Consider the following 15,461-nt stretch of genomic DNA (forward strand, 5'->3'; position numbering starts at 1 on the left):
TCCATGCCTTTTAGATACTTTATGGAAGACGTATTGCTCAGTCATAAGTGTACCTGTGCTTATTGATTGGACATCACTGCGTGAGGGTAGTTGGAAACAAAAATCTTCCTGTATGGAATCTTCTATTGGTAAAGATATTTACCTTAGGCATCGATATCACCTTTTCAAATTGAAATTTTTTATTAGAATATGTTGATCCATCTGAATCTAGGATCATCACCCAGTCATTTCCATCTTGCCATCAGGTATTCCAGGTGCTTAAGTAGGCATGATACCCATGTCAATGAATTGAACAGGTGACCTCTTGAGATCAGGATGTGGAATTGTTTCTTGCCTGTCTATCCTGGCCTACCAGTGTTCAAATTTGAAAATGAGCCATATTTAACCCTGCCACTCCAAGAAATTTTTTTTTTAAGGTAATCTACCGGTTAAGGTAGGTTTTTGGATGGACACAACTACCGTTCAAATATTTTATTACTCCTAACAAAACACAAAATCCATCATCCTACTCTATATCAGGTCCCTCTTCATCTCTGAGTACTTTCTTCCTCCCTTCATCCCGTCCAACATCCCTATCCTGTTCCTTCCCTTTCCTCTTTTGCCCAACATTCTACCCTCTATCACAGTCTTCAACATCCCACTGCCGGTCAATACCCCCTTCATCCACTTTTCCTGCCTCCACAGGATTTCTCCCAACAAACCCCTCTCTTCGCCCACCATACCAAGTACTTCCTCATTTGTTTTCTTCTCTGTCCATTTCACCTTCTCCATTCTTCTCCACACCCACATTTCAAAAGCCTCCAAGCTACGTCTATCCTCCTGCTTCAATGACCACGTTTCCGCACCGTACATAGCTACGCTCCATATCAAAGTTTTTACGAGTCTTTTCTTAACATCCTTACTCAGAGTCCCCGTCATCAACTCCCTCCTCCTTGTGAAAGCCTCTTTTCCTAGCGCAATTCTTCTCCTTACGTCCCTACTACTTTGACCGTGTTGGTCCAAAACAATACCGAGATACGTAAACTGCTCTACCTGCTCTAGTTTTTGCCCTCCTATTGTAATGTTAAGCTTGGCCTTTTTCTTTCTAGAAAATCGCATAACCTTTGTTTTCTTAATATTGATTCTCATCCCATTGCTGTCGCACTGAATTTCCAATTCACTCAGCAATGCTTGCAGCCCCTTGGCTGACTGACAAACTAAAGCTTGGTCATCAGCAAACCTAACTGATTTTACGAATTCCCCGCCCACTTTCATTCCTACCTCGAGTTCTTCCCATGCCTCTTTAATCATTTCCTCTGCATACAGGTTGAACAGCAACGGTGATAATGGGCAACCCTGCCTTACACCCCTTCCTAACACTGCCCATCCTGACTCCCCGTTTCCCACCCGCACCTGAGCAGTCTGAGACATGTACAGGTTGCGGATTAGCCTCCTTTCCCTCCAATCTATTCCTATTTTCTTCAATATACTCATTAGTTTTTCCCAATTCACCCTATCAAACGCTTTTTCGAAATCTACGAAACAGGCAAATACCTCCTGGTTGTGTTCTATATTCCTCTCGATTAATAATCTCATTACTGCAATGGCATTACGCGTACCTCTCCCCTTCCTAAACCCAAACTGATCATCCCCTAAGTAATCATTTGCCCTACTCTCTATCCTTTTGTTGATGATCCTGAGAACAACTTCAGCTGCGTGGGATATCAAACTTATCATCCTGTAGTCCTCACATGATGTAGCCTTTACCTTTTTCGGAATAGGAACTAAAACTGATCTCAAAAAGTCTTCCGGCCAGGTTCCCTCCTCATAAATACTACAGATCAGCCCATATAGCCTCTTCCTCCCACATTTTCCTAAGCATTTTAAAAGTTCCACGGGAATGTTATCTACCCCCACGGCCTTATTTAGTTTCATCTCCCTTAATGCCCTTTCTATCTCATGGTCTAGTATGCCTGGACCTAAGCTGTCCTCCTCTACGTCATTTTCTTTTTCAATGTCTAACTTTGTTGGTCTGAGTTCTTTACCATACAGTTCTTCTATATACTCCTTCCATCTCTCTTGGATCTTTCCTGCGTCAACTATTACCTTACCCGCCTTATCTCTAACTGTTAGCATAGCTCTTCCTTTCTTACTTCCCGATAACGATTTAACTTTGCTCTACAGTGCACCGATTTCACCCTTCCTCTGCAGACTTTCCATATCCTCGCACTGCGTCTTCCACCATGCTTCTTTTGCTTTATTTGTTGCCCGCCTCAATTTATTGTTCAATTCTTTGTACTTCATTTTGCCTAATTCTGTATTCATATTCTTCCATTTTCTCCGCTCATCCATCTTTGTAATCATCTCATCCGTGATCCATGGTTTCCTAGTCCTTTTAGCGTTAACGGTTCCAATAGTGTCTTTTGTGGCTTTAGACAACCCCTTCTTGATCATTTCCCATTTTTCTTCGATAGTACTAAGCCCTTTACCATCCTCCATGATTTTCTCTACCGCCTGTTTGTATTCCTTCCTTTTCAACCCATTTAACGCTTCTACATTCCATTTTCTAACTCACCGCCCCTGCCTTATCTTTTTGAAACGTACACTACATTTCATAACAACTAAATTGTGGTCTGAGTCCGCATCCGCTCCCGGGAAGCTGTGGGAATTTATCACACTATCCCTAAACCTGTGTCTAACCAGGATATAATCTAGCTGATATCTTCCTGAGTCACCTGGCATTTTCCATGTATACCTGCGTCTTTTGTGGTGTCTAAACCAAGTGTTGGTGATGACTAACCCCTGTCTTCTGCAGAACTCAACTGCTTTCTCCCCGCGGTCATTCCTCGTGCCTAAACCGTAGTCCCCCACCTCATCACCATATCTTCCTTCGCCTACCGTCGCATTCCAATCCCCCATCACTATCAAATGTTTCCCTGCAGGAACACACGCGATCATGTCCTCTAACTGATCGTATATCCTATCCACCTCTTCTTCCTTATGGTTGCTCGGTGGCATGTATACCTGAATAATAACTAAGTTCGTCGGTTCTGCTTTTATCTCCACTAGTAGTATTCTATCCGTTACCTGCTCTATGTTGACTACGCTTCTCCCTACCTCTTCATTTAATACAATGGCAACCCCTCATTGGCTCTCGTCCCCGCCGCTGTATATTATTCTATACTTATCACTCCAGTAATCCCCGCTATCTTTCCATCTCACCTCGCATAGACCTAAAATATCTATATTTCCCCTTTCCATCTCTCGCTTAACATTCTCCAATTTGCCTGTCCTCATCATTGTCCTAACATTCCACGTTCCTATTCTAACTAATTTCGTCTTCCTCTCCTGCGTCTTCTGTCCTGCTGCTGCTGGTTTTCCCTTGCAAGGGTTTCGTGGGATGACGACCGCGGAAGCCTTGCCTCCCCCGCTGCCGGGCACGACACACGGCCAATTGGGCCGAGCCCCGTGGTTGCCAGGACTCAAAATATCTCTATTGTCCATGATATTTTTCTAGGGAATGATAATTGAGGTGGTTTCCCGTTGCCTTCCTCAATAGTGTTTTTAACGTGACACCATCACTTACTGGCCGCCCCACTGGGGTCAGACGCCATTGCAGCCGCCTCACTGAGGAACAGACGCTGCGTGGACTACCTTTCGTCTGGCTCCTAACCTTCAACCTATCTGGCATGGGTGACCCTACCAGGAGCAATAATTATTACTCCCGCCAGCATAGCTCTAGGGGTCATCGGAACACACAAGCCCTTCCACCACGTCAAGGTTGTAGTCCGGGGAGGGACTCAAAGAAATAAATATTTAAATCGGAAAGATTTTTAATCATTTCAATCCTCATATTTTCAAGAATAAAGTACTTCTTGGAAAGATCTTGGCATCAATTTAAAGTGAGTAACATTAGTGATTATGACGTGAGAGTAGAATTTTCAGCATCCTTTGATTCCTTGTTGATGAATGATATACCTGTCTCACTTAATGGCTTCTGGCGATTCTTCTGTGTTTGGAAGATCTACATTCCTTCCATGTTCGAGAGGTCTAAAATCTGCACGATAAGGTTGATTACACATGACCCTTGCTATTTTTTTCTGAATTAAAAATATGTGAAATAATGAGGATGATATTCCCTAGACTACAATTCTGTAAGAAGTTACTGAGTAAAACAAGTCATAATATAACATTTTAACGACATATAAACATAGTGTGTTTTAAAACTGGGATCTAGCAGTAAACTGAATTAATTTTCTAACATACCTGGGATATATGTTTATCCCAATTAAAATTTTGGTTGACATGTAACCCTAAAAATTTCAAATTTTTTTCCCACCATGATATCTCACATCCTGAAAGTCAAAATTGTTAGTTACACACTTTCTCAGAGAAAACAGCATCATTTGTGTTTTATAATTGTTAAGGACCATGCCATTACTTTTACACCAATCAAACATTGCCATTATCCCCAGTATCCAGTAAGTTATTCAATTAATTACAGGAATTTATGATCCTCACATCATCATAATATGACACACTTATTACACTTAACCATTAAATTAATGAGTAGGCCATTAATAAATATTTTAAAAATTATTGGGCCTAGCAAACACTCCTGAGGTCCTCCTTTGGTCACCTGGAGTGGAGATGAGAAAAAAAAATTTCGATCTTTATGGAAAACAACCTTCTGTGGTTAGTTAGATAAATATGTCTTATGCCGAACACCTCACATTTTTTGTAGTATTTCGTGATCTACCATGCCATTACTCTGTTTTAAATATTTATAATATAACAAACTATCAAATAGGGTTTGTTCCGTTGACCTTCCTCTTCAAAATCCAGACCCTAGACAAAAGGGTATTGCTTTCAAGATAATCAATAAACCTTTGACAATAGGCATACCAAAACACTTTTCCAAACTGAGGGATAATTGCAATTGGCCTGTAATTACTCGAGGTGTTGTCGTCAACGTTATTTTTATGAAATGGGGATACCTTAGACACCCTTAGAGCATCAGGATACACACCATCAGAGAGCGAGTAATTTACTAGGGAAAGGAAAAAGATCGGCATACATTTTTATATTTCTCTCATAACCCAACCTGGTACACTATCTATATCTGGTGAGCTTTTTACGCGTACTTTCCCAACATAGGAGCGTCGCTCACTTTCAATGCAAGGATTGAGGTAAATTGTTTTGTTTGATCTTGTTTTGATATATAGAAGCTTGCAGCTATATTAATAAAAATTAAGAAATGATGGGCAAAACAACGCTATTAAATTTATTTATTTTGAGATTATCGTAGACATTCATCTCGAAAACTGATACTTGGCTTAGAACTATACAACTATAGACAACTGCGTCGATGGCGAAATTCGACGAAGATATCGTTTAAATGGGCAACCACTTACACCGCCGACTACGATGCTTTTGTTTCAAAAATCGGTCTTCTCTTGTCAAAAAGTTTGAGAATTTTCTCAACGAAGGTTGTTTCTCCATATTGTATGCCAAAGTTTGCCGTCGTGAATTGTACAGGGCATTAGCTTGTATATAGTATGTAGTCGTTATTTTTAGGGTTTACTTCGATTAAAAATATAGCTATAATAATTAGCGGCAGTTAAACATTTTAAGTGAAAGAAAGAGCCACCGTGAGCAGTTAATACATGATGCTCGAATAAAGTATGGAATTATGAATTGGCTTTGATTTATAAGTTACCTGTGTATTGAGTAGTTTTCGGCTAAGGAAACAGGGGAAACAATTCCTGCCCGTCCTTGACTAGTATCATACCCGTAAGCACGAGCCTATGCAATAACGGACTTAATGCTCTCTGCAATCGAATTAGAGTATTTAATGGATAAATAAAATATTATTATTATAGCGTTTAGATCGAATAATATCGGCCTTTAATTTCTAGGCGAGTCAAAATGGCAGACTTTCTAGATTCTGAGGCAGAAGAGAGCCAGGTGCTGTACCGTACAATTTGTAGTAGTCTAATGATTCATAATTGTGTGAAAGCAATTGATTTGCATTTAATTTTCAGGAGGAGGCAGAATTGGACAACTATGAGAAAAAGAAATTGAAGAAAATACGTGCTATGGATAGCGATGATGATGAGGACGACGAAGAAGGTGATTTCAATTAATAACTAATATTATATAAATAAGTAATGCTGGTGACTTAACAAAGATTGACGAAGTTAATCTACTTGGTGTGTAGGGATTGAAAAAGTTTGTTTTTATTTGGAGCTTTTTTGTACAAAAAGTCTGATTTATACTACGGTGATTGAAGTAAATAGAATGTGACCTCGCTTATAATTATGAAGAATTCCCAGTTAACGCTCGTCTGACTTGACTGTTGTTTCGACAGATACTGCACTAAAAACTTAATTTTGTTTCCACCCCAATACAGTGAATGTAATCTCTAGGTTTACATAGGTTGATTCGCTTACGTTTAAACACTTAGTCTTGTGCCTGATCAAATGGAGAAAGTAATTTTATTGTGAAATTTTTTCCCGAGAAACTAAGGTAAAGCTAGAAAGGAAGGAGCTAGCTAGAAATATTAGTAATTAAGTGTATGAGAATTCTGTTTTCCCACATCAATAAATTGTAAGAATTTTTCCAATGTTAGAAGTATCTAGTTTTTTATCATCTGTGATCTTTATCTTAATGGTATTTTCGTCCATTATTCACATCCAGACGACTGCCCCGTCTATCACATGAACCTATTCAACAGTGATTATAAAGCACTATCAACGCATGACCCTTAAATAACATAGACTTATAAAATATTGAAACCCTGAGGTGAATTACCTTCTGGAGTTGAGAAACACTACTTAATTGTAATAAGTAGGTTTGGGTGCCCTTTATCCCCACCAATTGGAAGGGTTACCAACATTTATGTACTAAAGTAGAAAAACTAGATGCTGGCTCTGCTTGCACTATAAGAAGTAACCCCGCCAATAGGGGAGCCACATAATATTGTGTAATCCAATACAGACTCATTGCCAAGAGGTGTATTATGAAAATTTGTCATCGTTGAGAGCTAGCCATCACTGCATGAAAGAAATTACCAGTTTTCTAGATCCTCTCATCGTAGGATGAGTAATCATCAGGTTTTCCATTGTCCCATATGGCTGTAATAAATTGAATTGTTGTGGAACAGGTGCACTTACTTCAAGTCAATTTCTTTTGTCATTCATTATATCCTTCTTCAAGGAAACTATTCATATTCTGTATTATCTATGGTGCATTGCCTAAATCCTGCTTGTATTTCTTCACTTAACCTTTTAACAGTTCCTCTTCTATCAAGACCAATCCTGTTACCTGTTCTTTTGTCCAGCTAATTTTTCTGCCTCCTAACTTCACTATGAAGCTTCCTCCCTTCCATCACATTGTGATAAACTATTTGCCCTCCTCACTCCAGCTTATTTTCTCCAATCTTCACTACAATTATTTTTCACAAGCCTCTAATCTACCTTCATATATATGCATCAAATATCAAGTCAAGGAAGCATGCAGCACCGCACTGGTGCTATGGCACCATTATAGTCTGATTATTTATGTGCTAATATTTTCCCATTAATTTTTCATAATGAAATAACACTTTTTGTAAGGAGTCATTTGTTCAATTGATGTAATAATTGTCTCTGGCTATATTTGGTCACCTAGAGAGGTCATTGGCTCGTAGAGACTTGAAATGTACGATTTTCATTTAAAACTGATCTTCAAGCACTCTAAAGCCTGCTTATACACTGAAGGACCACTAGATCCCTCTCCTTCCACTTTCAAGAATGCACTGTGTGTTTGATCATATGTATAATTAATTACAAAGTACAATTTCCCAGAGGTATATTGACCAACTATCAGATACTCATAGACTGAAATTAATTTAAAGGTGAATGAATGTATTTTACTTCGTGAGGTATTTTGCAAAATTATATTCTGTTACAATAAGCAAAGGTAAGAGAGAACCGCAAATACTGTTCCAAAAATCAGCAGCAATACAGGAAGTTCATTTCACATGCCTCTAGCCACCCTCTACCATCCCTGAAAGTAGGTAGGAACACATATTAAGGATAAACACAGGAGAGGTGGGGAAGGCAGAATCAAGTAGATTGCAAGTGCAGAATTATTTCCTTGACTGGGACTGAAACATAGGATCTCTCAAATTCAGCCCTTAGGAAGTCATAAAGAGTGGCTGATATCACAAAAATTCGTTAAGGGTCCTTTTTGGTGCATTTCTGTAATAGAAGTGGTATTTCATTGTATCAGGTTATTAAAAGTTTTTAACATTCATTTCAAATAAGTGTTTTTTCCCTTAAACAATGGTGTTTATAAGTTTTTCCATCATGCCCTGTACTACCAAGTTAGCTAATAGCTTTTAAATCTAATATTTTTATCTTTTTATTCATGTTCTCTCACAATTATGTAAGAGGGCTGCTGAAAATATATTTCCACCTGGTAAACCCTCAAGTAATTACCACTAACCAGAGTTATAACTGAGTAGTTTCAGGCATTGCGTGGTAGGAATAGTTCATAATGAAGCAAAACACTTAGTATTTCCACTGACCTTCATATTTCACACTTAGTCTGTGGTTGACTTGTTACGCCATCTTCAGGTTCAATTTCTGAAGATGATTCTGCAAGGCAAAACTATGGCATTGAAATAAAGAAGTAAAGTGTGGAAATATTCAGTGGTTTGCTTCATCAGAGTAATCAACCTAAAGGTTAGGTTTGATGGGTGAAAGTAAAACTCACCCAAATACTGAGATCAACACTGTTTAAAATTCACATGTCAACAGAGTAGTAGGGTGGGGGGTGATTCCTTCTCCCAGGTTACCCAGGAAAATTTGGCTTCTAAAAATATCACGTGGTATGATTGAAGCTGAGGGTGGTGTCCAGAATCATCTCCCGATATTGAACCCAAGCCCTCCAGTCAATAACCCAATGCTACCCACTGGACTCTCATGGCCTCAGTTATGTTCAGTATTTTTAAGCAATTTACAATTAAAGAAAATTAACTTGAAAACTAAATAGGTATTTAAGAGCAATGGTTTTTTTACTCATTCATTGTTATATTAGGTTTACACTTACACATTAAATGCACATGTTTTCTCAAAGAGAAATCCAGATTTCTCCTTTAGTGTTATGACCCTGGCTCTATAATGAGTGACACAACATGTAATTATTTAGATTTTGTGCAGGGTTCAAAGCAACTTGTTAAAAAAAATGTTGTGTACAAAAGTTGGATCACACTAAGACTGTATTACCAACTTCTCCATTTACTAAAAACGCATAAAGACCTGAGAACAATGCCGTTCCCCTTTTATATGATTTAGCAGTGACAAATATTAACAAATTCTTGTGAATTGTACTATTAATAAATGTAAGATATATTTAAAGTTACCATGAAACGGCAGCATGATAAATTATTGTTTGATTCTCTGTAGTAGGTTAGCATGTTTTTCTAATCAAATGATCATGCAATGGCGACATCCATATGTTGACTTCATAATAAGGCATTATTCATGGGTACCCACTTCTCTGTTAGTTAAAGGAAAGAATAATTATCATTTATATTTCATTGTAAAGTATGGGTGACTGAAGCCCTTCGTTCTTTCTCTTTTTAAAAAGTACTGTTAGTTATAAATCCTAGCAACTTGATTGAGATGGAGCAAAGAGTTTAATATGCATTGCAAAAGTAAATTTTGTTATAAAGGATGCACTCTAGTTCTGATTTTTCTTTTGTTTCTTGGATAGAGAGCCAATCATATTGTTACTGAAAAGAAAGTTTTTTCTTGGCATTGATTGTGTAATAGTGTGTAATTAACAATAAATAATTCTTTTTATTCAAAATCAAGGTAATTTTATGTCATTCTAAATCAGGTGAACCTTAGTTTTTGACGTAAAAATATGTTAACATCCTCTGAACTCAGTAAGCAGAACAATTAGCATGCCTTGTGAAATCTTTTATTTACAAAATAACCATGATAAAATAATATGTTCATAGGCTTTATCTTTGTTTTACATTCTACCTGGTTGTGTACTTATTTCTGTTTAAAATAATGGAAACTAAGTGAGTTATATTGAAGTTCTGTGGCAAAAGCCTTTTCTGAATGTACTCCTATTAGGAATTCTACCAGTTTAGGCTCTCCATCTCTGCTGATGTTTCAATGAGTGATTTGGTCATCAAAACTTTTGCAGAGATGAGAAACCTAACCCGATGGAAGACCTATGAGGAATTAATTCAGCAGACACAACAGGAAAGTATCAGATCATTTGCCCTTCTCTGCACCTCTACACTTAAATAAAATGAAGGAAATAGACATCCTTACACATAACTAGCTTCCAAATGAATGTGATTGTGAAAGGCTTTTAATTGTTGGAGTAATTTTTCAGTAAGATGAGGTTGGTTTCTATTTATTTTATTAGATGATGAAGAAAAAATTAGAGAAGAATTGAAGGACCTCATAGATGATAATCCAATTGAAGAAAGTGATGGGGATGACTCTGATGTCTCCGGTGGTTCAAAAAAGCGGAAAAAAGGAAGTGATGATGAAGATGACTTTGATGACCGGCTTGAAGATGAAGATTATGATCTTATTGAGGAAAATCTTGGTGTCAAAGTAGAACGTAGAGTGAGTATTATATTTTAAAATTGTTTGATTCCATTTTAAATTTAAAACTTCAAAGCAAAAGGAAGATCTGAGAAATGATTGTTTTCTAATGAATATTTGGAATGCATTTCAATATTTCATGCTTCTCATATTTAAAATTGCTGTTCAGTCTTGACATCATGGAGTCTTATTTAATTTAAAGATCAAGAATTTGAAAATTCCATTTTATTTCATGAAAATTAATTGTTGCAGAAACGATTTAAGCGTTTAAAACGTTTTCAAGATGAGGAATCAGATGAAGAAAAGGGAGAGGAAAAGGAAGATGAAAGGGATGCCATTGCCAACGAGTTATTTGAAGGATCAGATCATGTAAGTAGAACTCGTTAAATGTCCTTGCCTTAAACAGAACTCAAACCCAATACTTATGAGATTGAATCGAAATGTGTGGTCAACCAGACAAATCATCATAGTTGTCATCTTGTTGATATAATACAGAATGTTAATAGATGCTTAATTAGCTTAAGATCACCTGATTAAATGTTTCAAAAGTACCAAAAACCTTCAATTGGGTTCACTCACACCAATCTGTTACCTCTATATTTGCCATTTTAGTTCAGAGTACTTAACTTTCATCGTAGAGAAATCTATCTAGAATATGTACAAGCACTGTGATGTGTTCCCTACATGCCTTTAGGAACCAATAAACATCAATCAATCAAAGAGCTATACTTCATATAAAATAAACTAAAAGAAGCATAAAGCACTAAAATGGAACTATATCCCTTGGAAATATAATTCATGTGTATACTGCTTGTGTTGCTAGGAAACATCATGATATGGCCTTATAGCTCAAATATGCAGTGTATGAGGTCTATCCAAAAAGTATCGCGAATATTTAATTTCCGCAGGGTACTTACATTTGATTTCTGATTTTTTTTGTGGCATTATATATAGTACTTATGTCTCTCCCTTATGCCGAAAATTTCAGCTATTTTGAATGTTCAGTTAACTGTGGGCAGCTGTTTTGCGTGGACCTGTTTTGGCTTGTCTTCGACTTTTGCCTGTTTCAAAAAATGGATGAAAGAATCTGTATCAAATTTTGTGTAAAAAACGAAATTAAGTGCGCAGACTCATTCCTAACATTGACTGTGGCATATGAAGAAGCTACCTTGGACCAGAGCAACGCTTATCCGTGGTACAAAATGTTCTCAGAGGGCTGAGAAGATGTGAATGACGAAGAGCGTGTGCCGGATGCCCGAGCACGTCAACAACACACTAAAACATTGATGAAGTGAAGAAAATAGTATTGGCCAATTGTCGAATCACAGTTATAAAAGTTTCTGAGGACCTAAACGTATCGATTGACTCGTGCCTTTCAATTTTTACTAATTATTTGGGCATGACACGGGTCGCCGTGAAATTTGTACCAAAATTGCTCAATTTTGACCAAAAACAGGAACGCATTGACATTGCTAATGACTCGGTTCGCGACAACCCAAATTTCCTCCAGAGGGTCATAATTGGTGACGAATCATGCTTATGACATGGAAACAAAAGCTCAATCATCCCAATGGAAGCTGCAGCACGGGCCAAGACTGAAAAAAGCACACCAAGTTCAGTCAAATGTGAAAGTTTTGCTTACAGTTTTCTTCGATTGCAGGGGCGTGAGTGAGGGGATGAGTTCTTGCCTCAGGGTAGAATGGTAAATAAGGAATTTTACCTGCCAGTTATGTGCAATTTTGGTGAAGCAATCCACCACAAACGCCCGAATTAGTGGAAGAACAAAAATTGGCTTTTGCACCATGACAACGCCCCTGCTCACACATCATTACTGTGCACAAATTTTTGGCCAAAAACAACACACCAATGATGCCGCAGCCACTGTATTCCCCAGACCTGGCCCCCAGTGACTTTTTGTTGTTCCCAAAACTGAAGAGGCCCATGAAAGGGCAACGCTACGCTACGATTGACGAGATAAACACTGCATCGAAGGAGGAGCTGAACAAGATCACAAAAATGATTTTTTGAAGTGCTTTGAGGATTGCAAAAATGTTGGCACAAGTGTATAATATCAAATGGGGATTATTTTGAAGGGCACAAAATAGAGATTCATGAATAAATAAATAAATTTTGAAAAAACACATAAGTCGTCATACTTTTTGGACAGATCTCGTATGCTTTAATTTTAAAAAAAATTCTACAATATGCCTTTAAATAGAATAGGTGAAAGAGAATTTTAAATTGAAACCATTATAATAAGAATTCAAACTCTTAATTAGTGATGGCTAGATGGCCTGGGTTGTCAGACTGATTTCTTATTATCCTTTGTACCATACCGGTTTTGAATTTTTGCAGTCATAGTTTGTTTTCATTCAATTGCTCATACAAAAGTCAGCACTCTCTTTGATAAAAAAAAATGATCAAGTTCTATGCCTAGCATCAGTGCTCAGTAAAATTACAGAGTGATTATCCATCCTTGAATACTTAAAATCAGAAAATGGGGAAAACCTAAAAAAGAAAACTGGGACCTGGGCAGTAAAACATGAACTTTTTGTCATTAAAATTATTTTACCAAAAATAGGTAGGTTGACATTGGAGAGATGACTTACATATTTGAATTTAAAATGAATGACTTATCTAGTGATTTTTTTACAACAGTTTACAATGTGTTATTTATTCTGCAGGAAGGTAAAGAATTGTTTGTCACATCTCTGTACATTGAAGGAGCAGTAATTCAGTTAATCAAGCTTACCCCGTGTTGCACTATGAAACAACTGCCCAATTGAGTAGTGTGCTACAGTTGAGTAGTAATTATTAGGTTCTTGCCCTTTTTGAGTGAGAATACTGCGGTAGATAAATGTTCCATTGTAAGAATGATTTTTTTCACTAACACTAGATACCCATTTGTGTTCTTTTTTATTATCGCTTGTTTAACAATTTGCATTTCCTGAATACTAGCAATGAAAAGATTCAAAGAGAGGACATGATGTAGTTAACATTCATTTAGGTGCTTAAATAATTAAAAAAAACTCCTGTATAGAACCCTTAAAATACAAGATAGCTAATCTTTCTACCGTAAACGTGAATTTTATTTTGGTAAGCCATCAAATTTTAAAAATATTTTCAATAAATTTTTGGTTCATGACCGTCTTTGCTACAAGGGAAAATGCAGGAGCATTAGTGCATGTGAATTTAGCTGTATCCATTGGATGGCATAAGGGATATGAGGCTGTAAAAATTATAGCCCAAAATTTTGAAAAACATATTTTTTTCATATTGAAATCCTTGAATCAGAAATCATCTAATTGCTCGCTATCATAAATTAAGTATCAAAAGTAAAAAGGTTTTCCTGCATGGAAACAATTTATTTGTCAAGTGTGCAAAGATTATTACAGTTGTTCATGAGTGCTATATGAACTTGCATTTTAACGTCATCCTGTATTTGAGGATCAAAGGAGAAAGATATGGGTGAAATTAATTTGTACAGAATTTGTAGAAAAATTGACACTGCAATTAGTAGCCTTTAAAATTGAAGTGATAAAAATATTGTCAAATCCAATTACAAAAGGCATAATATTTTTTTAGGGAGTTATATTTATTACTGTTATATTTATTGTCTTCCACAAAAACCAGCAAATGGAGACGAAGTATCTGGAATTTACTCAGTTTTGTTGTTTTCCCTTCTGAAGGAGTAGTTATTTGCTATTCAGTTAATATAACAATTTTAACATGTACAAAGATAATGCATACTGGTGCAACTGAGAAGTTGAACCCTTGGAGCTAAAAACTTTATCTTAATTGCTTATGATATTGCATTCTTTGACAAAACTTGAGTCTTCCTAGTCATAGTAATGAAATATCTAGTTATGTTTGTGTGTACACGAATTTCATGTTATTGATTGTGATATAATCTGTCGTTACTTTTTATACATTCGATTGCCAGGCATTTTTCTAAGCATTGCTTTGGTTCTTTTTCTTAGATATCTATAAAGTTAAGCAATACTGAGTTAATCATCATTACATTAAAAGATATTTGTCACAAAAGTTATCTAACAAATTTAGCATAATATATATGGTGTCAATGGTCAACAAGATATACTTATTAATGAACTTAATGCTTTTCAGCATCAACTTAAAGGATGTAAAGATGCACTTGGTGCACATCAATATACTGCTATTATATTGTTACAAAAAATTTACTCAAAGATATTACTACTCAAAAGAATGAGTTTGTTAGTGAAGTGAAAGCATTTAATGGGCTTATTACTTGCAACAAGCTGCTGACATCCTTGTTTGTTGGTTATTTTAAATCAAGGATAAAATAACTCAAATATAGTTCTCATCTACTAGCTACTGAATTGTGCGTAAGATTTTCCTGGTTGCTGTATGCCTGCTTGTAGGTATGAGAGAACACTGACACTATTGTTTATCACCAGGCCCGCCAGCTTAGTTTTTTTCCTTTGCATGCATTTGAGAAAGTTGTAAGATTCTTGAGGAGGAAACTTGGTGCAATATAATAAGGTCCTAGCTAAATTTGACATGATTTGCCATTTAGGGCCACACCTTTTTTATTGTTGTGTGCAATCAAATCTCCAGCTCAAATGAAATTAAAGCTCAGCATTAAACAGGTATTTTTAAATGAAGGTATGTTGAATATAGCCTATTATTGTTTTTTAGTTTTCAGATAGTTGGCTTTCATTTTGTAAGGGGCAGTATTATATATTTCATTTTCCATTGAAAAATGCAGATGGCATTTTAATGCCGGAATTTCGACTGAATACAGTTCAAATATAAAATGGTTACTATGAGCTAGGCAGGTTATGATTATTATTTGTGCATAAAAATGAGAGGAGTGAGATTCAA

General features: G+C 36.6%; 1 protein-coding gene across 2 annotated transcripts in view; it reads left to right on the forward strand.

Moving 5' to 3' along the window:
- The first annotated feature begins 5,457 nt into the window (after positions 1-5,457).
- The window catches only part of Spt6 (transcription elongation factor Spt6), a 55,069-nt gene continuing 45,065 nt past the window's right edge, over positions 5,458-15,461 (forward strand). For both annotated transcript variants that reach the window (XM_071586677.1, XM_071586678.1), the window contains exons 1-5: positions 5,458-5,772; positions 5,898-5,946; positions 6,024-6,111; positions 10,414-10,619; positions 10,851-10,967. In XM_071586677.1, the coding sequence (XP_071442778.1) occupies positions 5,908-5,946; positions 6,024-6,111; positions 10,414-10,619; positions 10,851-10,967 (450 nt within the window). In that variant the 5' untranslated portion in view covers positions 5,458-5,772; positions 5,898-5,907. The remainder of the gene's footprint in view (positions 5,773-5,897; positions 5,947-6,023; positions 6,112-10,413; positions 10,620-10,850; positions 10,968-15,461) is intronic.

The sequence above is a fragment of the Hetaerina americana genome, unplaced genomic scaffold, assembly GCF_022747635.1.
Source record: "Hetaerina americana unplaced genomic scaffold, ioHetAmer1.1.p SCAF_24, whole genome shotgun sequence".
NCBI classification, from domain to species: Eukaryota; Metazoa; Arthropoda; class Insecta; order Odonata; family Calopterygidae; genus Hetaerina; species Hetaerina americana.